This window comes from Podarcis erhardii (genome assembly GCF_964252035.2).
Source record: "Podarcis erhardii genome assembly, chromosome: 3".
NCBI lineage: Eukaryota > Metazoa > Chordata > Lepidosauria > Squamata > Lacertidae > Podarcis > Podarcis erhardii.
This window is the reverse complement of record NC_138507.1, coordinates 61,242,662-61,267,987: the sequence shown is the minus strand read 5'-3', so window position 1 is coordinate 61,267,987 and position 25,326 is coordinate 61,242,662. Positions and strand designations below refer to the sequence as shown.

Genomic DNA, 25,326 nt, shown 5'->3' with positions numbered 1-25,326 from the left:
ATAGAATCATGGAATTGTAGAATTGGAAGGGACCCCAAGGATCATCTAGTCCAATCCCCTGCAATGCAGCTGTCCCATATGGGGATCGAACCTGCAACCTTGGTGTTATCAGCACTACACTCTAACCAACTGAGCTATTCAGGCACAGATATTTTGCTTCTACATCTGCAGTTCTTTAACGGTCATTTCTTTTGTGACCTTGATTGTTCATTTCACATGAACTTTAAATTCCTGATTCTGACATTTGAAGGCATTCTCTCTCCTTCATAGTTAGAAACATTGCACAAATCCAAATGGTGCAGCTCAAACGCTGAAATCCTCTAAACGTATGCTTGTGGCTATACCCAGGAGTACTCGTACATGACTATAAAGTCCATGCCTCCATAACCTACAGTAAAAGCCATGACCATCTAAGGACAAGTCAGCAATGCTGCCCCTCTATCAACCCTTCATCCTTTGACATCTGTCTACAGATAGAGAATTTCACTGTCCAACACAAAGCTGATATCATCTGTCTTGAGGAAACACATGGTGGTTGTTTTCCTTTCAGGCAAGCTGAAGATAAGTAGCTACGATACAGAAGTTGCTACATGAAACACTGCGGCAAAACTATGTATTGATGTCTTGAAGGATCTTTTTCTTATTGGCCTTCATTGTTGTTTAGTCGTTTAGTCGTGTCCAACTCTTCGTGACCCCATGGACCAGAGCACGCCAGGCACTCCTGTCTTCCATTGCCTCCCGCAGTTTGGTCAAACTCATGCTGGTAGCTTCGAGAACACTGTCCAACCATCTCATCCTCTGTCGTCCCCTTCTCCTTGTGCCCTCAATCTTTCTCAACATCAGGGTCTTTTCCAGGGAGTTTTCTCTTCTCATGAGTTGGCCAAAGTACTGGAGCCTCAGCTTCACAATCTGTCCTTCCAGTGAGCACTCAGGGCTGATTTCCTTCAGAATGGATAGGTTTGATCTTCTTGCAGTCCATGGGACTCTCAAGAGTCTCCTCCAGCACCATAATTCAAAAGCATCAATTCTTTGGAGATCAACCTTCTTTATGGTCCAGCTCTCACTTCCATGGTTTTCATGGGGAAAACCATAGCTTTAACTATGCGGACCTTGGTCGGAAAGGTGATGTCTCTGCCTTTTATAAATGTTGCATAAATTGGCTTTGCCGATGTTTTTTCACCCTTCTAAGCAGTGGTTGAATTTTGAAGTAGTCCATTTCCCCCCCACCTTCCCATAGATCTATGGTGTGGACAACATAGATTGAGTGCCATATTTCTCCACATTTCATGGGCACAGGGTGAGGGAGACTGCTTGGTTCTCAGCAACAAATGTCCAATAACAAGTAATCTCTTTCTTATGATTTCAACTAACTTTCCTTAGTTGGAAAATATACAGATTACTTTAGGCACACCCTAGAAACTTTAATTTCCTTTGCTATTGCATCATTAAGCTTAGCTCTTTAACAACAGGGTTTTTTTTGCCCTCAACTGTTCAAGGGCTCCTCCAAATGACCTGTTTATTGAGCATTCATTCCATAGGAGCCAACTCCTAGGGGCCAGGGGTCTTTGTCCCCCCCATAAAATATTTGATGGGTTGCCCCCCCCCCAATTGCCATTCAAATGATGTCCGTGCACCATGTCATGTGATTGATTATCCAGGACAGGGCTTACTCCCCCCCCCCAATATTTTATTCAAGTTGGCACCCCTGATTCATTCTGATTTGTTTTCAGGGCTGTTATAAGACAACGAGCATTGTTTCTGATTTGCTTGCAGGGTATTAACAAATATTCCTGTTAATCATTCATTCATCCCACGCTTTTCTATGCATTTCCCCATCACTTCCCAATCAAGAAAAAATCCACTTTTTGAGAAAATGAATTTGTTGCATTAGGGTGGCAGATCACATTAATCTACTTTTATCACACAAACCTACTGAATCCCTCCTACAAAATACTGACAAACTGAAGGCACCCCAAATCAAAGGTAACTCTAATCCAAAGAAGGAATGTGTATACCTCCCCCCCCCCCCGGGAATTAAGCTCACAGAAGGTGAAGCTACAGAACCTCCAAATTATTCTTTATCTTCCCAAATTTAAAAAGCAGTTTATGAACATCTTTTAAAAGCAGGATGCTACTTGTATTTGCAAATTATGACCCCAACATCTCTCTGCCTGCTTTTTATACAGTGGAAGAAAAGAGGGTGGTTGTTTATCTTCTGCTGAACATTTTAAAGTTTTAATAAATCTGATAATTCCATGCCTTCTTTTAAGCCATCCCCTATGAAAGAACTTAATGTATTTCTTTAAACTGGGGTTTAATTATTATTTTTACTCATAACCATCAGGTAAATGATTAAACATGAAATGGCAAAATGAACAACTAGAACACGCCTAAGGCAACGAACAGAATTTTAACATGTTGCATTTTAATTTCCATCTGTCAGTGACTGTCAGTGATGAATGAAGCAACAGGTATCATATTAATATTATAATGTGATTAGTTAATGATGGCCAATTGATTCAGTGAGGATTTGCAAAGGGTGGATTCATACATACAGTCCACCAACCCATGGAACCGATATTGCTCTATGAAGTACATCCTAACATATGTACAGGTACACTTCTGAATGGTCAGTATGCACCTTTTTTCTATAACATGCATATAGAAGCACAAAATGGGCCATGCTAGATCAGGTCCAGTCAATTACCACCCATGCTGCTGCTCCACAACTGCCCCTTATTCTAGACATCCCCAAAGCCTTCCTGGTTAGTTATCATTGATGGACTAATGCTCTGTGAATTATTCTAATCCCCTTTTAAAGCCATCTAAGCCAGCAAACATGACCACATTTGTGGCAGCATTTTCCTAAAGTAATTGTGCATTAATGTGAAGAAGTCCTATGTTTTGTCTGCCCTGATTCTCCAGCTAATAAACTTCACTGGATGATCCAGGTTCTGGTCTTATATGAGAGGAGAAGGAAAATATGAGATATGGCAGAAAGAGAAGAGGTTTCAATTTTGAAGATGAGCCCAGATTTTTACTTAACTTTTCCTCATAGCCAGAATTCAGTGATCATTTTGTTACTGATGTAGATATAGTGGCCTGGTGACAATCCAGTGTCTAATTTTGAAAGTGACAGATGCCACGGCTTAATGCTGTCTATGCCCGGAAAGCCTTAGCACTGATCTCAGGTGTGCTCACTGTCATCCCAATGAGAGAACGGTGAGCATCAGCACATGCTCAGAGGCATTTTCTACTTACTACTTCACATGTTCCATACTGCACCTTGAGAAGCTTAGCTGGCAGAGAAAGGAATCACAGTCAACGTCCATAATTTTTCAGTGGCCAATTTCTTCCTTATGTGGTTCAAACTCTATCTTTTCATCGAGCATGAAGACTGCGTGAGAGATGACCTGATTCTCTTCATAATCGGACTATACAATGAATGCTGAAAGAAAAATAATCATGTCATCTCACAGGAGCCTACTAAAATCATAGAATCGTAGAGCTGGAAGGAACCCCAAGGGTCATCTAGTCCAACCCCCTGCAATGCAGGAATCCCTGACAGATGGCTATCCAACCACTATTTAGAAACCTCCAATGAAGGAGACTCTACTACCTTCTGAGGCAGAACTCTCTTCCTAATGCTTGGAATCTCTTTTATTGCAAATTGAATCTATTAAATGGCTTTTAACACATACACCTGCCTCTTAGTGAAACCACACTCCACATTACTTGGTAATATACAATCTTAGTTTATAATTTATTTCTCAATGGCAAGTTGAAAGGTCAGTCAAAGTTGATCTAGGTCACAATCTAGCCAAAGCTCAGCACTTTTATGTCCTATTGGAAATAAATTTGCTTCACTTCTGTGAAAAGCAGTAGGACTTTGAGGCTACAATTCTGTATACACTCTTACAGGGAGTAAGGCACATTGCTTTCAGTGGGGCTTACTTTAAACACATCTAAGATTCTGCTCTGAAGCACTTTGACTGGATTGTGCCCTTTGTGTTTATAGATAGCACATTAGAGATATCTTCAGAAAAATTTACTTTCCTTTTTCCCTTATATCTGATGAAAACTGCACTTGCTTCGGATGGAACAATGATCTTAATGTCATCACCATTCACTTCAACTCCCACATCTTTTGAAACTGTATCTCTGGAAGTTTCTTTTACAATAAATTAACTGCATTTAAACTTTCATGCTTCCTGTCCTCTAGTTTAGGCCTTAGTTATCTGAACCAACATTCTTGATTACCACACTATTATCTGAATGCTATTTTCATAGCTTGGGGGTAGATGATTTGCTGTGCATGCAGAAGGTCCCTGGCTTAGTCCTTGGAATCCCCAATTCAAGGGATTGCCAGTTGGTCACAGGCATAGGCACCAAACCCTAGGGGCCAGGTCCCTTCACTCCCCACCCCCCCCACCCCATAAAATATTTGAGAGAGACAACCCCTCCCCCCCAAGTTGATGAGCACTGCTGCCTTCTTTCTTCGCCATGTTTGGACTTCGTTTTCCAGCAAGCCCTGTAACGAACTTGTAAAAGGGTTGTTGGATGAAAAGAGAGCTGGAATTGGGCAAACTCCTCCAAAAATGTTCCTTGCGACTGAAGCTAGAAGGGGCATCTGCACAGGGGGGCTGAGGAATGACCGGAGAAAATCCAGGCACCTAAGCATTCCAAACAAGAGGAGGAAACTGAGATTTGTGTTCTCTGGCTACTTCTGCAAAGTTTGTATGTGTGTGTGTCTGGCGCACAGTCTGTCTTGCTACATGTACTTCCAACAGCAAGAGACATTGTTCAGAGCTTCACTATTTAGTTTCAAGTTTCTTTTCTGCTGTCCCTTCTTCCTCCCTGCCTCCCACCCATATAACCATCTTTGTCTGCCCACCCCCGATTTTCTTCAAGGTGGTGACCCTGGTCCCAGGGCTGCTGGATCAATAAGGTGACTCAGTACAAGGCAGGTTCATATGTAAAACTTAAACCAGGGGTGAGGAATCAATGCCTTTCCGATGCTGCTGGACTACAGCTCGCATAATACCTGACCATTGGCCATGCTGAGGCTGATAGGAACTGAAGTCCAACAACATCTATAGGATCCGAGGATCCCCATTCTTGACTTAAGCAGTTCTTCCTTTATTCCTGTCCGGAAATATATATGTGGTATTTTTGTCGTTTCTTTTAGCAAGTTGTAAAAGGAAAGAAGCATTGCTTTTCTGGTTTACATAATAGGATCTTTTTTGTTTTCTGAAAAACCCCACTCCTACTAATTAGACAGCACTTTAAATGTTATTGACATTATATTCCACAGTAAATTGTACTGACATATATTTGGCCTACAGTCAGAGGATGTTATCAAACGCCCATGGAAAGAAAGACGTGCTCATTGATTTATGTTCTTTCCATCATGGCCTAAACTGTCATCTCTACAAACCTGATTTGTGTGGTTTCTTTCTTTTCTTTTTCTTTTGTGAATTGTGTTATCAGTGACTGTATCAAAAGCAAAGCACGGGTCAATCATCTGAAAGTTAGAGGATAGTCACCAGCATCTTTCCATTCCTATGTGGAGAGGCCTGCACGGGATCCTCTCCAGGGTGGGCTGCCTGATTGGCTATCCTCATACATCACATGCATTCCCTGATGTTCAGCATTCACTTATGCTGCCCCCGCTACCTGCCCATAGAGATGGAAACAACAGCAATGCTGCCACGGAGTCCCTGTGTGAGAGGTAGGCACTGCTTCCCACTACTGGAGGAGAAAAGTGTTAGGGCAAGACAGCCGAGGCATGACAAGGGGTGGGAGCAGGGGAGACCTGGGAAACAGTCACAAGTCAGTGACACCTTACAGTATGCCTTCCTTGTGCCCTCATTGACTTATCTGCATAGGGAGTTCTGTCTTGCCCTCTCTCCACATTTGTGGGGGTGAAATGTGGCTTATGAGCATGTGAGCATGACTGCCTCACCAGTGTGTGAAATTCACTTTTTCCAACTGTTCGGAGGAAGAGTATTAGAACCATAAAGTTTGGACAAGATCCAGGCCACATTCACACCATAAAGTGCTATGATATCACTTCAAACATTCATGGCTTCCCAACCAAAATTCTGGGAGTTGTTTCCCTCCCAGAGCTACGATTTTCAAAGGTTCCTATGGAGAGAGATTGACTGTTCTGCCCTCCTGCAGTTTCCAGCAACTGGTCTTCCGAAACACTACTGCAACCAACAGTGGATATTCTTTTGCTGTGGCCCAAATGCTTTCTGAAACGATCTACCAGAAAAGTGCCTTCTTTTATTCCCTTGTTCAAAAAGTGTTTCACTGAGTTATTTTTATACAGCAATGCTGACAGCGAAGACGGGATGGGGAAGAAGAGGTCAGCCAGAAGAGTTGGCTTTTCAGGTTTGCAGGTGTGGGATGAGAGTGGGTGAAACCAGGAGGTAGGGGATTTGATGAACGCCCAAACTCATTCATAGCTTGGGGGTAATAAGGAGCAGAAGGGCTTGTGTCTGAATGAAAAAAACAAACCAAAGGCCTGGAGGTTTTTTAAAAAACCAAAAACAAAACAAAAGGATGTTTCATGTAATTGCAGGTATCATATGTTTCAATGAATTATAGCTTCATTAGGAAATCTTCCTCTTTGGTCAATAATATCTTTTGTGATGCTGCTTGACAGAGGAAAATACATGCTTCTCTGCCCAAAGGTGTTGTGTGCATAGGAGTATTAGGACGATGGAGATAGTGCCATTAACTTTGCCAAAATGAATGGAGGAGGAAGGGAACGTGGCTGAAGGAAGGAGAGTGATGGTGGCTTACGGTAAAATGTTCAAACTGTCAAATTCCTCCTGAAACAAATTAGCTGATTATAATCTTGTTGACATTTGGAGACCATCCAGGATTTCTTTTATCCCCCCATAAAGAATGACTTTTTTATTGTAGGAAACACAACTTTCCTTCCTAGCATCAGTTTTATATGCCTGACCCTTCAGGGCCAGATTATTAGGTATGGGAGCCTTATGCAGAACCCTGATCTGAATCATCCTCTGCTCTCCCAGTACATGAGCAGAAGTTACATCCTTCTCTTTGCTAGCATTCACAAGCAGTTGCAGCCGCGCAAACATAATCCCATGAGTCTGTTCCTCCTGCTGGCTAGTCAGCAATTTCTCAAGTTTTTCAGTCTCAGGAAGCATACCCACTACAATCTCAGAACATGTTGACTTAAAAAACCATTTTCAAAACATTTGGTGACATAAGGAAGTCCAGTTCAGGAAGTGGAAGGAATGCACTCTTCATACCAGGATTTCAAAAATGCTAACGTTGGCATATTTAAACTGTGTCATAAAGTGCGGAAACCAGGAGGTAATGAATGTTCATTCATGATTTATATGCCGCTTTTCCACAAAAAAATCATGCTCTAAGGAGCTCACAACAAAGAAACAGGGCCGTATTTCAAAAACAATCTAATAATAACATAGCAAAAATTTCATAACAACATAGCAAAACAAAAATATAACAACATACCAAAAAAAAATTCAAATACTATAAATATAGCAAGACTACTTAAACAACATGTGGGATTCAATAGCAAAAATAACAAAGGAGACTCAGTTTCACCTTAGTCTTAGAAACACTCCTCCCATGATATTGATCACATATGTTCATACCACATATGGTCTACTGGAAACTCAATGTGATATAGCGGTTCATGTCTATAAGGGGGGCCTGCCAAGCCCACAGGCTTAATCAGCCTCTAGGATTGTCAACTTTTGAATTAAAAATGCTAGTAACTGGACAGAGTCGGAGCTCAGCAGGTTCTGGAAGGGGTCAAACGTAATTTGGGGGGGGGGGCATAGTACAAACATGTAGCATGGGCTACATAAATATCATGAGTCATGAAATCTAAGTTCCTATTACAATTCTGAAATTATATTTTCTACATTTCTGATGTTACTCCATGGCCCATACTGGGGCCATTCTACCATATCTCAACCCATCCTTTTTCTATTTTTAATAATTCTAGAAGAGCCTGCTGGATCAGGCCAATGGCCCATCTAGTCCAGCATGCTGTTCTCGTAATGGCCAAACCACAGTAAAGTAATACATTTATTAGGACCAACTAAAATGCCACAAAAAGACGGGGGGGGGGGTTAGGGGAGAGAGGGGTGCTGATGCAAAAAATGCTGAAGACACAATGCTTTATCTCAGCTTTTGACACTTGGGGTATGTGTTTTAGGATTGTAAGATGACACTTGGGGTGTCTGTTTTTAGGATTGTATTTTTTATGCTTGTAAGTTATAAACTGTTTTTTAATGTTGTATTTTGATGTTGTAACTTACTCTGGGACCTTAGGGCAGAGGTCAGGCAATAAATAAATGAATAACAATAATAGCCTGGAGACTGACATGGGGATCATAACAGAAACTGCCTGGAGTGATGTAAGGAGCCTATTCCCCACCCCACCCTACCCCTGAAAAATATGAAAATCTTGGAAAATAAAATCTTAAAGGTTACAATAAACCCTTATTAATTTCCAGGGCACTTCGATGAGAAATTCTATGTCACTATGGGAACTTGCTCTTGGCAAATATGGTAAAATGTTTAATTAAACTTAGCAAAGATATTTTTAGAGCAAGACCAAGACAGACAGAGAAGGAAGAAAAAGAGTGACAGAATCTTGGCAGATCAACAAAAGGAAAGAACACAAAAAGAAAAGGATTAGTGAAAATAAAGATCAAGTGAAGATCAAAAACTTTTATTGGCTAAATTCCAGAAAGCATTTCCTACATTTTATAAGCAACTCTATTCTTAACTGTTTAGAACAGAGGAACTAGTTGATCTTCACCTAAAGGAATACTGACCACCCTCTGTGTTGGTGAACAGAGGCCCTTATAGACACCAAACGAATACAGAACGTAGTACAGTTGTCAACTGACTAAAGTGTCATGTCCTGATATATTATATACTGAAGAAAAGTCTCATACAGAATGTGCTGGTCTGTTTGACTAACATGGTGGATGTCATTTATTTTGTTTGCTTTATAGCACTGGCTTTCAAGCTTTGTGCCCTCAATTAATTCTTCTTCACTTTGCCTGCTGAGGAAGGCTTGAGAGTTGCAGAGAATGCTGGGGCATGCTCTACGTCACATTATCACTTTGTGCCGGCAAGTCCCATTAGACTTTGCCATTGCCTCACACAAGCTTGGTAAACCACAGAACAAACCAAACACTGCCCTGCGGTAAATACTGTATAGGAAAAGCAACAGTGTTGGATGTTGATGATCTTCGTATGTACAGGACCTTGTATAAACAGTGAAGACAAAAATGAGCTCTTCATTTGAGTGATAAGACATTTTATATTATATGGAATAAGTGCATAGCCAGATTAACCAGTGACAGCATTACTGTATTGTAGCATTCTGTTGTTGTTGTTGTTTAGTCATTTAGTTGTGTCTGACTCTTCGTGATCCCGTGGACCAGAGCACGCCAGGCGCTCCTGTTTTCCACTGCCTCCCAGTTTGGTCAAACTCATGCTGGTAGCTTCAAGAACACTGTCTAACCATCTCGTCCTCTGTCGTCCCCTTCTCCTTGTGCCCTCAATCTTTCCCAACATCAGGGTCTTTTCCAGGGAGTCTTCTCTTATGAGGTGGCCAAAGTATTGGAGCCTCAGCTTCAGTATCTGTCTTTCCAATGTAGTTGAGTAATATTATGAACAGCTTAAATTTTGCAAATTTCTTCAGTGAAGCGTCTCAAAAGTATGTTAAAAGTATGGTGCTGGAGGAGACTCTAGAGAGTCCCATGGACTGCAAGAAGATCAAACCTATCCATTCTGAAAGAAACAGCCCTGAGTGCTCACTGGAAGGACAGATCCTGAAGCTGAGGCTCCAATACTTTGGCCACCTCATGAGAAGAGAAGACTCCCTGGAAAAGACCCTGATGTTGGGAAAGATGGAGGGCACAAGGAGAAGGGGACGACAGAGGACGAGATGGTTGGACAGTGTTCTCGAAGCTACTAACATGAGTTTGACCAAACTGCGGGAGGCAGTGGAAGACAGGAGTGCCTGGCGTGTTCTGGTCCATCGGGTCACGAAGAGTCAGACACAACTAAACGACTAAACAACAATGAACAGCCGGGCACTCAGAATCTTCTTGTGCATTCCCAGCCCCTAATATGAGTGTTCCCCTTCACTTTACCTCCAATCAGTCTGCAACAGGAACCTTGTAGAAATAGGGTGTGTTGAATTTTTCAACTTTCAAATTCCAAAGATGAAGGGTGCTGAAAAGCTGTAACATGACATGGGAATTCAAAAGATATTCTGCTTAAATTAATAATTTAGTTCTGCTGGTAAGTAAAATCTGTGTAAAACTGCATAGAAATCATTAAAAATGATTGCCAAGTACTTACAGTTATATTATACATGAATATAATTATTTAGTGGTAGTAGCATTTAGCATTACCTGACATTTTCAGAAGGTAAAATTAAAATTCTTTGGTTATCCAAAAGCAGTGGTGCTTCTTCATCAAAAAAGACTTACCAAGCTAAATGTTGTCCAATAACAAAATAATAATAAAAAAAATAGCAGATTTGAATTCCTCACACCCAGAAACATACTTTTAAGATGCTTTACTGAAGAAATTTGCAAAATTTAAGTTTCACCCCCAAGGACATGCCATGGTGTGGAGCTTGGATGTGTGCTATATAGTGCAAAAAGGTTCTGGCTTAGAGCTGGCTCCTAGCACCAAACTGAGCCCTTTTTTGCTTCTATCTCTGAGAGAGGATGGTTTGTCTGAATAAAGGGGAAGAATAGTCCTCATTGCTCCCACCTATTCAAGTGCTTAACTTGTCTGTGGTTGGCCACATTTGACTTCCCCGATAGTAGGAATGATGGGACTACTAAGTTCAGTATTAGAAGGAACAAGATGGGGCCTGTTAAGAATTGCAGGAAGGGAAAAACAACTGGGAAATCCATCTCTTAGCACAATGCTACCAGAAAGCTGAGCACTGGCATTAGATGAGTACCTCCCTGCGACATAGCCCTGCCTGAACTTCAATGGTATAATGGCTCTGAAGTCTGGGGCTAGATGAGAAAGAAGCTGTTTACTGAGACCTGAATCCAAGCAGCACAATGTGGCTTCTCCCACTGTGTTCAGTCGAAATACTGTTTCAAACAGTTTCATCAGTTGCTTCTTCTAAGCCAACTAACACTCAAGTTGCCACCCTCACTATTTCTAATTCTTTCCTTTGCAGCTATCGCAACTTTCATCATTATTCAGATGATTCTGATGTTAAGCCAAATCATCTGTAATGGGGCCAAATCATCTGCTGACTTGGGCCAAATCATTTGTTGCTACTAAAGCGGAGGACTATAGTAGTCATATTCTTGTAGCTTCTACAGTTTTGATTAGACACCTGGAAGTTATGCACCAGTAGTCTTCTGGTTATGATTGGAGTGCCTTTGGGATCTGCCCCACTAGTGCAGCTGTTAGTCATTGTTTCCGTTTAGGAGGGACTATCCCTACCACCTCCAATGGCCAGACAAATGCCGCCGTGACCACTCTAGAATATACAGTAGGTCTTTGTTAGATAAGAGCTGAGCCTGGAAAATAGGCTTTCACATCCATCACCTGCATTTGTACAATAAAGGTGGCCTAGAAATGTGTTTTCGTTTTTTAAAAAACAACAGACTTTTGGTTTTCAGCTGACTCATAAGAAAAGTGTTGGCAGGAATAGTGAGATGGTGCTGGGGAGTTTATGCAAAAGGCATGATAGCAATAAAAACAAAGCAAAAATGCCTTGGGCTGAGGGTCTGTTGCAGCCCTTCTCTCAGAAGATACTTTCTTCATTATCAGAAGATACTGTAGAACACATTTTTCTTTTAATTCAAATCTTGGGTTTGCATCCTAAGACTACTGTTCAGGGTTGGGGGGAAAGTAAGCGTCCTTCAAATAGCTAACTTCTTGACCTTTTCTGTCAGGATGGGTGTTTCTGACATATTTTTAAACTATGTCCAAAAGTATCTCATGCATATGTGTAGGTAGATTTCCATAACAGCTTTCAGTAAAGTTCATTCTGTGGGGCTGACATGGAGAAGGTTCTATGTTGTATCCAACAAAGTCATTCCAAGAGCGGTACCACCTCTGCTCATTCAGTGGAACTTCCCCCTATCTTCTCCCTGCACCTGTTTCCCAAAAACCAGAGGCCCCCAGAGCAGATTTGCGGGGTGCATGGGGGAGAAGAGTGTGGAAGTTACCTTATGTGTGTGAAAGTAGTTGCAGTCACACAATGTATTCTTTGGATACATCCCTTTATCTCTTGCTCAGTCTAACCTCAGTCTAACCTAATCAATCTTGCAGCAGGCAAACGAGCAGGGCCTCTGAAGATCTCAGCAAATGGATAAGATAGTACGGGTGAAGGAGGTCCTTATATTAATCTGGTCCCAAACTGCTTAGTGCTTTAAAGGTTAACACAGGCACTTTGAAATGGGCCCAGAAACAGCAACTGGTGCATGACTGTTGTTGCGTGCTCAAATTTTCTTGCATCTGACAACAACCAGGTGCTGGTTTTGCACCAATTGAAGCTTCTGAATTGTCTTCAAAGGCAACTCCACGAGGGCAATTGTACTAGTTAAGCCTGCATAGAAGTGGTGCATGAGTAACTAAGGCTAAGGTTCAAGTGCTCTAAGTATGCAATTCCTACACTCCTAAAAAGACTTCCCTGGTTACCACTATCACCTGAACCTCCATAGATAGTGACTAATCTAGAACCACAAGGCTGCAAGTCTGCCTTTCCGTGGGGACTGCAAACCTGCCCAGAACTGGTTGTACACCTACATCTAGACTGGCCAATTTCCCAACCCACAGGACTTCCACCATGGGTTAAGTTTCAGTTCAACCTCATCCAGCCCACCTGCAGGAATGAGTTCCAGAATCTTGAGGGTTTAATAGGCGGAAAATAGAGAGAGCTGTGTCTTGCTATATATATACACAGTATAAATATTCTTTTGGCACATGGAGTTGCTGTATCTCCTACATTTTGTGTTAAGTTGTAAGATAACACCTGGTGCATTTCTAAAGTCCCCCCTTCCCCAACTAAGATTCCAACCACAAAAGGCGGCTGTGGCTTTATAAAAATTGCTTCTTGTTGAGAGGTACATTCAATGTTACTGTGAAAACATCTCAGACCTTCAGGCAGCTTATATCGGTAATGGCTTTGGAGAAAGCTAATTGTTGGGCCTTTTTTTATTAAAAAAAAAATCCAAAACAAAACATGAAAGAAGAGATGCCACATAATTTTGCCATACTGTTCCTATAAAGGTCTATAAAACATAATTTCCAGTTCCAATGCCCTTCTTCCTTGCATTTTGAAGATATGGAAATAAAGGATAACAAAAGAGGCAGGCAATTCCTCCTGACCTCTATTATTTATTATTAAGTATCATGAATTTTCATACCACTTAAGGGATCTATTTGAAATGCAAAATATTTATAATCTTAACAGCAGAACTGTTATATAGCTTGTACTGTATCTGTTCTTCACGGCAGGAGTAAGAGGAGGAAAGCAGCAGACAATATAAATAAATAAATAAATGGTGCCATTAGTGTGCCAGTAATGTCATCAAAAGATGTTCCCTACCTCAAGGAGTCTACAAACTAAATTAAGGCGAGGAGGAAGAAATGTATCAGAATAGAGAAGCTCATCCAATATTGGCAACAAGAATTTTCAGAGCAGATCTGGTGATTTATAAGAACTCTGTTTTAAATAGGAAACCTCATGTATTGATTCCCAATATCAGAGAGCATATCAACAGAATATTGTTTTTCATTCAGATTAAGTGTGTGTTCATTCCATCCCATGATCTGGAAACAAAATCCACATTTTGCCTCCTTGGCAAAACACAAGTCCTTGGCATCTCACCTATTGATGTTCAGATTAATTCATTCAGCAATGTACTGAAGCATGAGCTATTGACTGTTTTGCACAGTATGCTATAAAATATTTAAATCTCCTGTCATGAAAGAATCAAGGGTTTGTTGTGAAGCGAAAAACAACATAGCCAGCCCATAACTATAGCTCTTCATTCCTAGGAGGGAACAAGCTGTTGTTCCTTATTCCTCTCAGCAGGTACAACTTGCCATGTGACAATGCTTACAAACACACACTTTTCTAACCCAGGAAAACTATTTGTTCACAGAATGAAGTGTGCGAGAGGCGCATTCCGCAAGAGACTATAAATAATCACATATGCATATCCCTTGAACAGACTGTCAATTTAAGCATTCTCATGTGCAGAAAATGTGTTACTCTGAAGTAACACTTCCATCCATTCACTATCCCAGTGTAAGTTTTCTCCCAGTGCTGCTGATCTAAAGAGATCATGTGTAAATAGTTTTTACAAGTGCTTAACCTTGTCACCTTTTGTTAATCTGCTTAATACTGCATGAGCAAAAAAGTTCAGATCAGAGGAGCACAGAAGTTAACTGGCTAACAGCCCAATTCTAAACATGCCCATGCAGAAGTAAGTCCTATTGAGTTCAAGGGGAACATGCAGTTAGTATGCTTTGGGATTTAAAACAGTTTTTAAAAGTTCACTGAGAGAAAAGACTTTGCTCTCATTAGAGGTGGACATATTCATTGCCTCCTCTAAGAAATGTTATCAGTTTTGTTCAATAGTTTATTGTGTACAGTAGAAGTTCATGTTATATGTGGGTTTCCCTACTGTACTCAGGAATTCTGCAGACTTAAGAAAGTGGAATAGAGTGGTACCTTGGATTACGCTTCAGGTTACATACGATTCAGGTTACAGACTCCGCTAACCCAGAAATATTACCTCGGGTTAAGAACTTTGCTTCAGGATGAGAACAGAAATCGTGCTCCGGTGGCGCAGCAGCAGCAGGAGGCCCCATTAGCTAAAGTGGTGCTTCAGGTTAAGAACAGTTTCAGGTTAAGAACGGACCTCTGGAACGAATTAAGTCCTTAACCTGAGGTACCACTGTAGATGTTACTGGGATGTTATTGCGATCCCCTATTGGAAGGGAGATTTATTTTCACATAGGGCAGCATTCAAAAATCTGTTTCTTTGTGTGCTTAGTTCTTTTACTTGAAATGATTTGTTAAAAGGCACCCTCATCAACCATCTGGAGTGATACAGTCCCAATCTACCACTTTATTACTCAGACATGGAGTTACAATTCCCAGCACCCTTAACAAACTACTGATCTTGCAATATATTTGGCACTTATGTAACGGAAGCAGCAGTAAAGACCAAGGAATCTGATACTAAGGTCTAGAAACATAATCAAGTAGAGAAATATAATCAAATGTATTCTTAACCTGGGAGTTAAGTTTCACTGAACTCTCTAGGACTTGTACTCAATCGTAGCTAGGCATGTATATTCAGAAGTCAATCAATCAACCGATATTTCAACTTTCCTTTTCTTTTACTTAGTAGTTTGTAGTGATTATCTCCTTTTCACTTCAAAAACACTTATAGGAGGAAAAGCCTGCCTATCTGTAGTAATAATTTTCTAACTTTGAATAGCACTGGAGACAAGATAAAAGTCAAAGATATATCAATTACAGTGGTTACCTCCAGTTACAGACACTTTGGATTACAGACACTTCAGGTTACAGACTTCGCTAACCTGGAAGTAGTACCTAGAGTTGGGAACTTTACCTCGGGATGAGAATGGAAATCTCGCGGTGGTGGCATGGGGGCAGTGGGAGGCCCCATTAGCTGAAGTGGTACCTCAGGTTAAGAACAGTTTCAGGTTAAGAACAGACCTCCGGAACAAATTAAGTTCTTAACCAGAGGTACCACTGTAGACCACAGTGGCATTATATTGCTGTTAAACACCAGTCTCATCAATGAGGCTAGTCTCATTGATTTATTTATGTGTGTTACTTTGTTAGATCTCAGTTTAACAACAGTTGCCAAATTAAGTAGCATTGTGCCCAGTACATGCATTCTTGGCGAAAAAAAGTCACTGGAATTGCTCCCAATAGTAATTGTTATCTTATGACAATTATCTATAATTGACAACTTAATATTTCCTTATTTACATTATGGTCAAGGTGCATCAATTAAATATTTAAACAAAGGCTGTTCTATGGTCTCTTTACTTTCCATTGCCTGCTTAAGACATGGTGTGTTATGTGTGACTGATTAGATACAATACTTCAAACTTTGACTTGTATAGCAAAAAGAATGAAAAGAGATTACAGATACTTAGCCAAACAACTATTATAGAATACAGGTTAATTTAATATCTGTAATATCTGAAGATTTTGCTGAAGTTATAAAAAACTGGTTAAAAAGCATTTTCAATGCAAAATAATGCTTTAATATTATTTGGGGTGAAGCCATTTTATTTTGCAAACTCCTCAGAAAACATAATTCGAATCTTCGTGGCTTTTAAATTAAAACATGTTGCTTTTGAGTGATGTGACAATTAATGTTCATTGCTGTTTATCACTGATTAGCTTTTAAAGTACATTTTAGCATGCTTTATTATCTTAATCATATTAGTACTGTAGTCTGATCCTATCCTCGGTTATAGAACATTGAAATTGAGCTGACAGTTTAAGGCCATTCAGATTTCCAAATTTGTTTGCTTAATTATGGAGCAAGCAGTGGTACATGACTGTGTAGACTGGTTCAGGAAGAGATTTGCATAGAATCCTCTGCTAAAATGGAGGGGGGGACTTTTGTTTTAACTCTGTCTTGCGAGGTGCTTTGAAGTCCCAACTTCAGGACTTCAAAGCACCTTCAGTCTGATGCCATTGTGATGTCAGGTGATTAACAGGTGGACAGAACCACCCACGTGTCAAATTTGGCCTATGAGGCTAATTTTGATAAGGATTTGGCCCATGCAGCGAAAAAGGTTCCCCACCTCTGATGTAGGAAAAGGTTGATTTAAACCAGAATGTCCACAGGTGGGTTGGAGGCCCTCATCCATCTCTGTGAAACAGTGCAGCACCACTGAAGGAAGTGACTGATGGCCTTATGCGTACATCAAAGTTCAACAAGCCTTTTATAACATAGTTGTGTACCCATTGAGTCAATCACCCATCTCCTACTACCCTCCTGAGAAAACCCCCACCCCACCCTCCCACTATATAGAAGGGTCTGGTGACTTCTGTTTCAGTGTATCTGAAGAAGTGTGCATGCACACGAAAGCTTATACCAAGAACAAATTTAGTTGGTCTCTAAGGTGCTACTGGACAATTTTTTTATTTTTTTGTATATTTCGATAGTTGTGTACCTGTGAGCACAATTAGATAGACGTATTTGCAGCATGATTAAACAGCCGTTTATTGGCCTCCTGTTGGCAATCTATTCACATAAGTTTGCCAGACTAACTTGGACTGGTGCACCTAGAAAGCCTGCACTTGTAAGTGGTTCAAGAAATGCAGGTGGCACAGTAAAACCATGCAAGGCCTTCCACTGGCTACAAATGGGCAAGTGTGACATCTGGCATTGGAGGAATGTGGGAGTGGTTATATTCGGTGGCATCACATCCTCAGTGCTAGGACCCTCGCAAACCCATTCAAAACCACAGTTCAGAACACAGTAATGTCAATAGAGATCCCACTAGAACAAGCACCACATGCAGGAGCTTGTGTATGTGGCAGGAAGTGTAACATCAGACACAAAAGACCCTCCACAAGCTGTTCCTCAAAACAAAGCCTCCTGACTTAGGACATGGCTTCCCACAAAGAATCCCAGTAACTGAAGTTTGTTATGGTTGCAGAGACTTGTAGCTCAGGGAAGAGGGTAAATTAGTATCCAGGTTTCTATCTGGGAAGCCACGTACTTTAAAAGTACAGTGGTGCCTCGCAAGACGAAAATAATCCATTCCATGAGTCTCTTCGTCTAGCGGTTTTTTCGTCTTGCGAAGCAAGCCCATTAGCAGCTTAGCGGATTAGCGCTATTAGCGGCTTAGAAAAAGGGGGGGGAAGGGGGGGAAAGTCGGAAAAACTCGCAAGACATTTTCGTCTTGCGAAGCAAGCCCATAGGGAAATTCGTCTTGCGAAGCACCTCCAAAACGGAAAACCGTTTCGTCTAGCGGGTTTTTCGTCTTGCGAGGCGTTCGTCTTGCGGGGCACCACTGTATTGCATGTATGTAGCCCAATGGGACAGCAAGAGCCCTCATTAGGAAAGTACAGTGGGCAGATGAACAAAGAGAATATCTGTCCATCATTGCACAGGAACTGTTCACCATGTAAAGATGTGATAATGATAACTAAATAGAATTGAAGACAAAATAGACTAGCTTGCAGGGGTGAAGTATTTATCCTCATCTCTGTAACTGTGAGAGTTATGAAGACTTTCAGAAAGGTTTACTTTACATGTGGCATTTTTCCCATATGGAAACAAGCACCATGTGACACCCACCCGCTTCTCTTTTGGTCACAAACACACACACTGAAATATTTAGGCATATTGTGTTTAACACTACAAGAAAATTGCCTGAAGGGTTTTTTCTTAGCATGTTTTTCTTAAAAGTTGTGGGCAGTGTGTCTCATTATCAAGACCTTGCATATTTTCAATATCCACCCAACTTTGTGGTATTACTATAATTTTTTTCAAGGGCAGAGTGACAAGCACATTGATATAAACAAAATCATTATACTGCAGGGATGATCTTTTATCAGATAGGTTTTCAAGTAGATTTATAAAATGGAGAATACATCTGTCATAGATTAGTTATTCAAAGATAGGACAGTTGTTCTAGCAATGAGTAATAATAGATTCTTTATGTTTAAGACTTTTGAAATTTAAGCGTGCTAACAAACTGATGATTTAGTTCTTTCCCCCTGGTTATCACATTCATTGAATGAAGCTGGTGTTTACTGTTCAAGTTTTATGTTCCTTAGGATCTTTCTCCCTTCTCTTTGGAGACTTGTTCCAACCCTCTTCCCCCATGTGAGGTAAGGTGGGTTGCACCCATTTGGTGGATTCCCTTCCCCAGAGCTTGCCTCGTTCCATAACATAGGGTAATTTTTTAAAAAGGGATTTGAAATGAGGGCTCTGTGAGCAAAGTACTATTCTTTACCACCAGTACAACTGTCATTTATAAAACTGAAAAAATTATAGTAACCACTTTGGACTTTGTTACTGGGAGAACCAGTGTAGCTAAAACTTAAGCGTTAAGGCTAGAATGAGGGCACTTGCTTTCAAATCTCCCTCCATGACTTGACCATATACTGTACAGTGGTGCCTCTGGTTAAATACTTAATTCGTTCCGGAGGTCTGTTCTTAACCTGAAACACCACTTTAGCTAATGGGGCCTCCAGCTGCTGCCGCACGATTTCTGTTCTCATCCTGAAGCAAAGTTCTTAACCCAAGGTACTACAGTGGTACCTCGGGTTAAGAACTTAATTCGTTCTGGAGGTCCGTTCTTAACCTGAAACTGTGCTTAACCTGAAGACCACTTTAGCTAATGGGGCCTCCTGCTGCTGCCGTGCCGCGGGAGCACAATTTCTGTTCTCATCCTGAAGCAAAGTTCTTAACCTGAAGCACTATTTCTGGGTTAGCGGAGTCTGTAACCTCAAGCGTATGTAACCTGAAGCCTATTTAACCAGAGGTACCACTGTATTTCTGGGTTAGCGGAGTCTGTAACCTGAAGTGTATGTAACCCAAGGTACCACAGTACATGTCTACTGAGAAGTAAGCACCACGGAGTCCAGTAAGACTCCCAGGGAAGTGTGCTCTGCTACCTCAGTCACCAAGCTCGCTGGGTGGCCTTGAGACAGTCATTCTTTTTCAGCCTAACCCACCTCATCCGGACGGTAAACCATTTCCGTTGTCCTCAGCTGGTTAGAGAAAGGCAATGATTTTCGAAATGTCATAAACTGTAATAAAACACCTCTTATTTGGATAGTCAAGGGCAACTTGACTGGATCGTCTGCCACCTACGTAGCCACATATAAAATGCAAAAAGAAACAAAATAAAAACCTTGCGAGGGCCACATTAACTCTGAAGGACACACGTCTGGCCGTGGGAACTCCTAATTCTTGACGTGGAGAGCAGGAATGAGCATTAGGAACTAATACTGATGCAGGAGGTGCTTTCCCTCGTGTGAGCCCGCCTAATTCAGAGGGTAGCGTCGAAAGACCATCGCTAGCTAGCTAACAGCCCGCCACTCAACTCGCAACGCACGCGGCACTGACGTCCGAGAGCGGCTTTAAGTAGAGGGCGGGCCTGGTCATCGCGGGCCTGGTTCTGATTGGCCGCTTGACGCTTCAGCGATCGGACAGTTTAGCTGACGTAGCCCAGCTAAAGCGCGAACAAACAACAACACGCCAAGGCCGGACGGGGACAGTACGTCACGCGCCCCTCCCACCTGCCGCTTCACTCCAGCCTGACACACGCGTGCGCGTACCGGGTCTGGGTGAGGGAGGGGAGGAGAGAGAGAGAGAAAAAATATACAGCGTAGCGCATGCGCGAAAAGCTGCCTACGAGGAGGGCGGGGGCAGCGGCAGCACTGGTAGGCCCAAACCAACAACATGGTGACCCGGGGGCGCTACAGACGCCTCGTCTGAGGGGGTGTCAAGGGGGCCTAGCCTCTCTCAACTACCTCAGGTCGCCATCGGCGCGCTCGCCATGGCCCGGCACAGGAACGTGCGTGGCTATAACTACGACGAAGGTAGAGAGTTGTTGTGTTAAGGGGGAGCTGCTCCTCCGCCTCCAGCTTCGCGGGAAGGCCCTCCCCGCCCCTCGCACGACAGACTAGCGCGGCTCGGCATGGGGGGGGGGCGGAGGGAGGGGAGAGTCTCTCTCGGAGAGAGTGGCGGTGACGTCACTAGCACGCCCACGACCTGCCCGGCGACTGGGGGTCTCGAGCGAGGCGCTGAGGGGGGTCGCGGCGGCGGAGGGAGCCGAGAGGCACGGCGGGAGGGGGGCACGAAAGAGAAGGCATGGCTAAGCGTGGGGAGGCCGCTTGCTGCGAGGCGAGTCGGGTTTCGTTGGAGAGGAGCTCTGGTCCTTTCCTCCTGTTTTGCCCCACGGCTCACCACACCTGTTGGCCTACCTGGTGGGGGCCTGAAACCTCTGGCCCTCACTGTGGACAGAGGCGCAGCCGTTTTGAAAGGGACGCTGCTGCAGTGTGTGTGGTAGTGGGGATGGGTGATGAGGGTGAAAGGGGTTGAAGAACTGGCAAGAAGTAAGGACCCTTCGTGGTTCGATATGGTGGACCTCTGGAGTACTGCAAGCCAAGGATAGGGAACCTGCAGCCCCTCCAGTTGCTGCTGGGCACCAGCTCCCAGCATCCCCAGGCAGCATAGGCTTTGGTAACAGATGGTAGGAGCTGCTGCCTTATAACATCTGGAAGGCCAAGGTTCCACTTCCTCAGTATAAGGAACACACATGATGCACAAGCTGCCTGCTGGCAGGGGCGGTTGATTGGTCGCTGTTGGAAAATCCTGTCAGTTTCAGTGTAGAAAACACATAATCACAATGTATATAAACAATCTGATTTTACAACTGCTGCTGCAGATGCATCCATGTATTGCACTGGTCCAAGTTTAGGCTCCTCAAAAAACTTCTGTTTAAATGTTCCCCAAAAACCTTTTATAACGCTCAATCAATTTTATGTGATTACATAATTCATGTAGAGCTTATAAGTACTGTACTTAAAACAAAGGTGAGAATATACGTATTAGTGTTAAGTACTGTAGAGCTGCACACCTATAATGAAAAAAACACTGTATAAAAACTGCAATAATAACAAGATAAAATCTGGCACATCCTATGTGCCATACATCTGTGACATACTATCTTTTCATATGAGGTCAGAATAGGCATTTCAGGATATATATAACTGAATTATAAGGGTTTTTATTTGTAATCTATGTATTGCAGAACCTTTTGACTACTACCCTTCTTGAATAGATATGGTTAGGGTTGTGCTGTAAATGATTAAATTTTATTTAGAAATATCTATCTTTAATAATTTAAGATCAGATGGGCAAATCCAACATGATTCCCCTATAGTATAATAATATTCTATATCCTACCTGCACACTCTATTTTTAACATTAGTCTGGATTAATTACTGCCCTTTTGTTGTTATATTCCTTCATGTTACATATCTTTCACATGTTTCCTTTTCAATTATTCTAGAGAAGAATATTTTTAAAGCTTTGACTTTAAAAATTTAGGAATTTGATTTCCCTGTATTTCATCTTTGAGGCCTAAAATCATAATTTAATTACTTTATTAGGAAATAAAACACTCCTAATCTCAAAAGTCTGACATTTCTGCACACCTCTATCATTATCACTGTTCAAGGACACACTCTAGCCAGGCAAAAGTGCACAAGAAGGACACAGAGCATGACCAATGAGGATATGGCTTCAGGAGAGAACATGGTCTGCAGAAAGTTCTGAGGGCCGGGTAGAATGACCTGGAAGGTGATGCACCTGAGCTATAATGTAGCTTAATGTTTGTTATAAGAATGTGTATAAGAAAACTTTTTAAATTAAGTTGTAGGAAATTGTCTTTCTTGCTTCTTAGACTTTGAAGAAGATGATCTTTATGGACAGTCTGTAGAGGATGATTTTTGCATTTCACCTTCAACAGGTTAGTTTAATATTTGGCCATTTATGTATGGTGTGCCATCTGATCTAGAGGGAATGTATTGCGTATAGTTTGGCAAGGAAATGAAAGAAAGAAAGGGAGAGTGGAGGCATAAGTTGCTAAAGTCACTTGTGCAAGATCATTTTTAGAGGCAAGCTTAGAATTCATCTCCAGTACAGTACAGTACTTCTACTTGAACAACACTTTGATTCCCTATGGGACAACTGCATACTCCTGCATTGCAGGAGGGTGTACTAGATGATACGGTCCCTTACAACTCTACAATTCTATGATTAACTGAACTAATTTTATATTGCTGTGGCCATATAGCTACGCTAAAAACAAATTGCCGTGAAAGATGGAAGTCCTCTAAAGCCAAACTAGTTGCTCACAACTTGTGTTGATCATAATAGGAAACTGAATTGGCAAGAGTAGGATATACCATAGAAATCTGAAGCATTTACAGAAAAGCATATTATGAATTGTTAGAATAACAAATATTTGCTTTGCTGTAAGTGTTAAAAAATAGCCTGATTTATTAAATGGCACAAAAAGTCTTAGGATTTGGGAATTGAACAAAACTGTTGAACTCTTTGTTTATGTTATAGCTGCTCAATTCATTTACTCAAGACGCGATAATCCTACTGCATATGCCGAGACATTAGAAGAAAAATATGATTATGAAGCAGAACATAGCAATGATTGTATTCCAAGTCACCAGCTAACAGGTGCTGAAAAAGGTAATTGTAAATATATATTACATTGACTTAATAAACTGAAGTGATTGTGTTGCCACCAGAACATGTGCATGTGACAGTAATGTCATATTCTGAAGTTTGCATAATAGTTATTAGATTTAATGAGTGGAGGCTATTGGGTGGAGAGATGGACTGATGGAGACTTCAAATCACTCCCTTTACCTTCACTTACCCTCTCATCATCTGTTCTCCCTCCACCCGCAGTAAATAGATGGATGTACAGAGATGGCTGTTATGAGGGCCTGAGGGCTACTGTTAGATCAGCCTCACTTGGGCTGGGAAGCATACTGGGGGATTTGGTGTTGCAAGCTCCTTCTGTAGTCAACACCATGAATACAGTTCCTCAGTTGCTCAGCTATTGACACTCAAGCTACTAATGCCCTTTTCAGAGTTTTCTTGGATAACCTTACATTTCTTTCAGTTTTTTTTGGATGTTCCTCTTCAGATCTGCTTACTCTTCACTGTACTTCTGTAATGTAGATTGGAGTAGGTGGACAGGCTTTTAGAAGGGTATTGAATTAAAATAAGCGATTCACAGTTCTTAGAGCTAAAGGCTTGTAATTAGCAGATTTTTATTAGCACTCCACTTCCAGTGCTTGCAGTTGTGGTTAACCATCTGCTAAATCCTGAGGCCTGAGAAGATGTGATTTACCTTAGAAGTTAATTACAGTATCTGTAAATGCTTAAAATGTACTGTTAAGTGATGTATCAAATTATGTTGAATTATTTAATGCTGAATATATGCATTTTCCCCTTGGGAGTAAATGCTGTTTGTCTTCTTGATGATACCTATGCTGATAAATATTCAGCCTGTTATGAAGTCCTAAAAGCTGACAACTTCATTATTCTGCTTAGGAAAATAGAATGTCCTATGTCAGTGCTTCCCAACTTGTGTGTTGGACCTGCAAATGGGTTACAAAGCCTGTTCAAACCCAGAATAATTATAGTTGTGAGATTTTTCAGCAGTGACTGCTGTGAGGATGAAATATAGTAATTATTTATCAATAATGATCTGAGGCTATGTTTGGCAACCATCAAACCCAACATTATGCTCTTTGGTAAAATGCAAACTCAGCCCTCCCACTGATATCTTCAGAAGTAATGTTATTCATGATAAAGTTAATTTAAAATAGTCATACTTCATTGTATCTGACACTCTGTAGCAATACTTTTTAAAGAATTTTTTAATAACTTATTAAGAAATAGCCTACAGTCAGATGTTTGGTGTTCTCATAAACAAATCTGTGAATAACTTTGTAAGTACTATAAACATTTCATCAAATTCCACATAAATAGGGGCATTAAGTTACTTTTTGCTTAGATCTCTTAAATAACTGTTAAAAAATAGGCAGACACAGTTTAAATGTATGAAACTGACAACGGCAGACACAGTTTAAATGTATGAAACTGACAACTGCCGAAGTCATAAGGTCCAAAATTGATGTGACAATAAATTTGGACTTGTGGGTCACCATACCAAAAAGGTTGGGGACCACTCCTCTAAAAGGGTGGAGAATGGATATTTGTTCCTGGATAAAGATGGTTGTGATTTGGTTAAGAAAACTTAGAGCACACTGCTTCAAAATTTGGTGCAACTATGCATATTTATTTAAAGCCATTATATGAGAGTCCCTTGTCCTTTTTTTTTAGCTAAGCTTGATTTGTGCCTTGATCGCATGAGAGAAGTGCTTGGAAAGTCTGTGCCTGAGAAAGTGATGGTGGAAGCAGTATTGAGCAGTAAATTTGATGTACAACAAGCTTTGGATTGTGTACTTGCCCAAGACAATAAGCAAAATAAGATCAAGAATGAGGATGCTGTAATTGCAGGGAAGGCAACAAAAGGTATGTTTACGTTTAATTTTTGTGTGATTTACTATGTGGCTCTTTTGCATAAGGGGCAGCTGTATAGGAAGTTTTTTGCTTCTTTTTACTATTTCTGTTTGTTAATAACTTAAATGACTAAGCTACATATATAGAGGCATCCTGTGATGAATGC

General features: G+C 41.3%; 1 protein-coding gene and 1 long non-coding RNA gene across 3 annotated transcripts in view; one reads left to right on the top strand and one right to left on the bottom strand.

Moving 5' to 3' along the window:
* The window catches only part of LOC309338301, a 31,651-nt gene extending 11,471 nt beyond the window's left edge, over nt 1–20,180 (bottom strand). The window contains exon 1 of the long non-coding RNA XR_014154853.1: nt 19,951–20,180. This is a non-coding gene — a long non-coding RNA (uncharacterized lncRNA). The remainder of the gene's footprint in view (nt 1–19,950) is intronic.
* A 244-nt stretch (nt 20,181–20,424) lies between these two features.
* HBS1L (HBS1 like translational GTPase) overlaps nt 20,425–25,326 on the top strand; it is a 41,998-nt gene continuing 37,096 nt past the window's right edge. The window contains exons 1-4 of one of the 2 annotated variants that reach the window (XM_081855322.1): nt 20,425–20,641; nt 22,510–22,575; nt 23,181–23,312; nt 24,981–25,172. In XM_081855322.1, coding sequence (XP_081711448.1) covers nt 20,599–20,641; nt 22,510–22,575; nt 23,181–23,312; nt 24,981–25,172 — 433 coding nt within the window. In that variant the 5' untranslated portion in view covers nt 20,425–20,598. The remainder of the gene's footprint in view (nt 20,642–22,509; nt 22,576–23,180; nt 23,313–24,980; nt 25,173–25,326) is intronic. The other variant, XM_081855321.1, reaches the window with a different exon arrangement.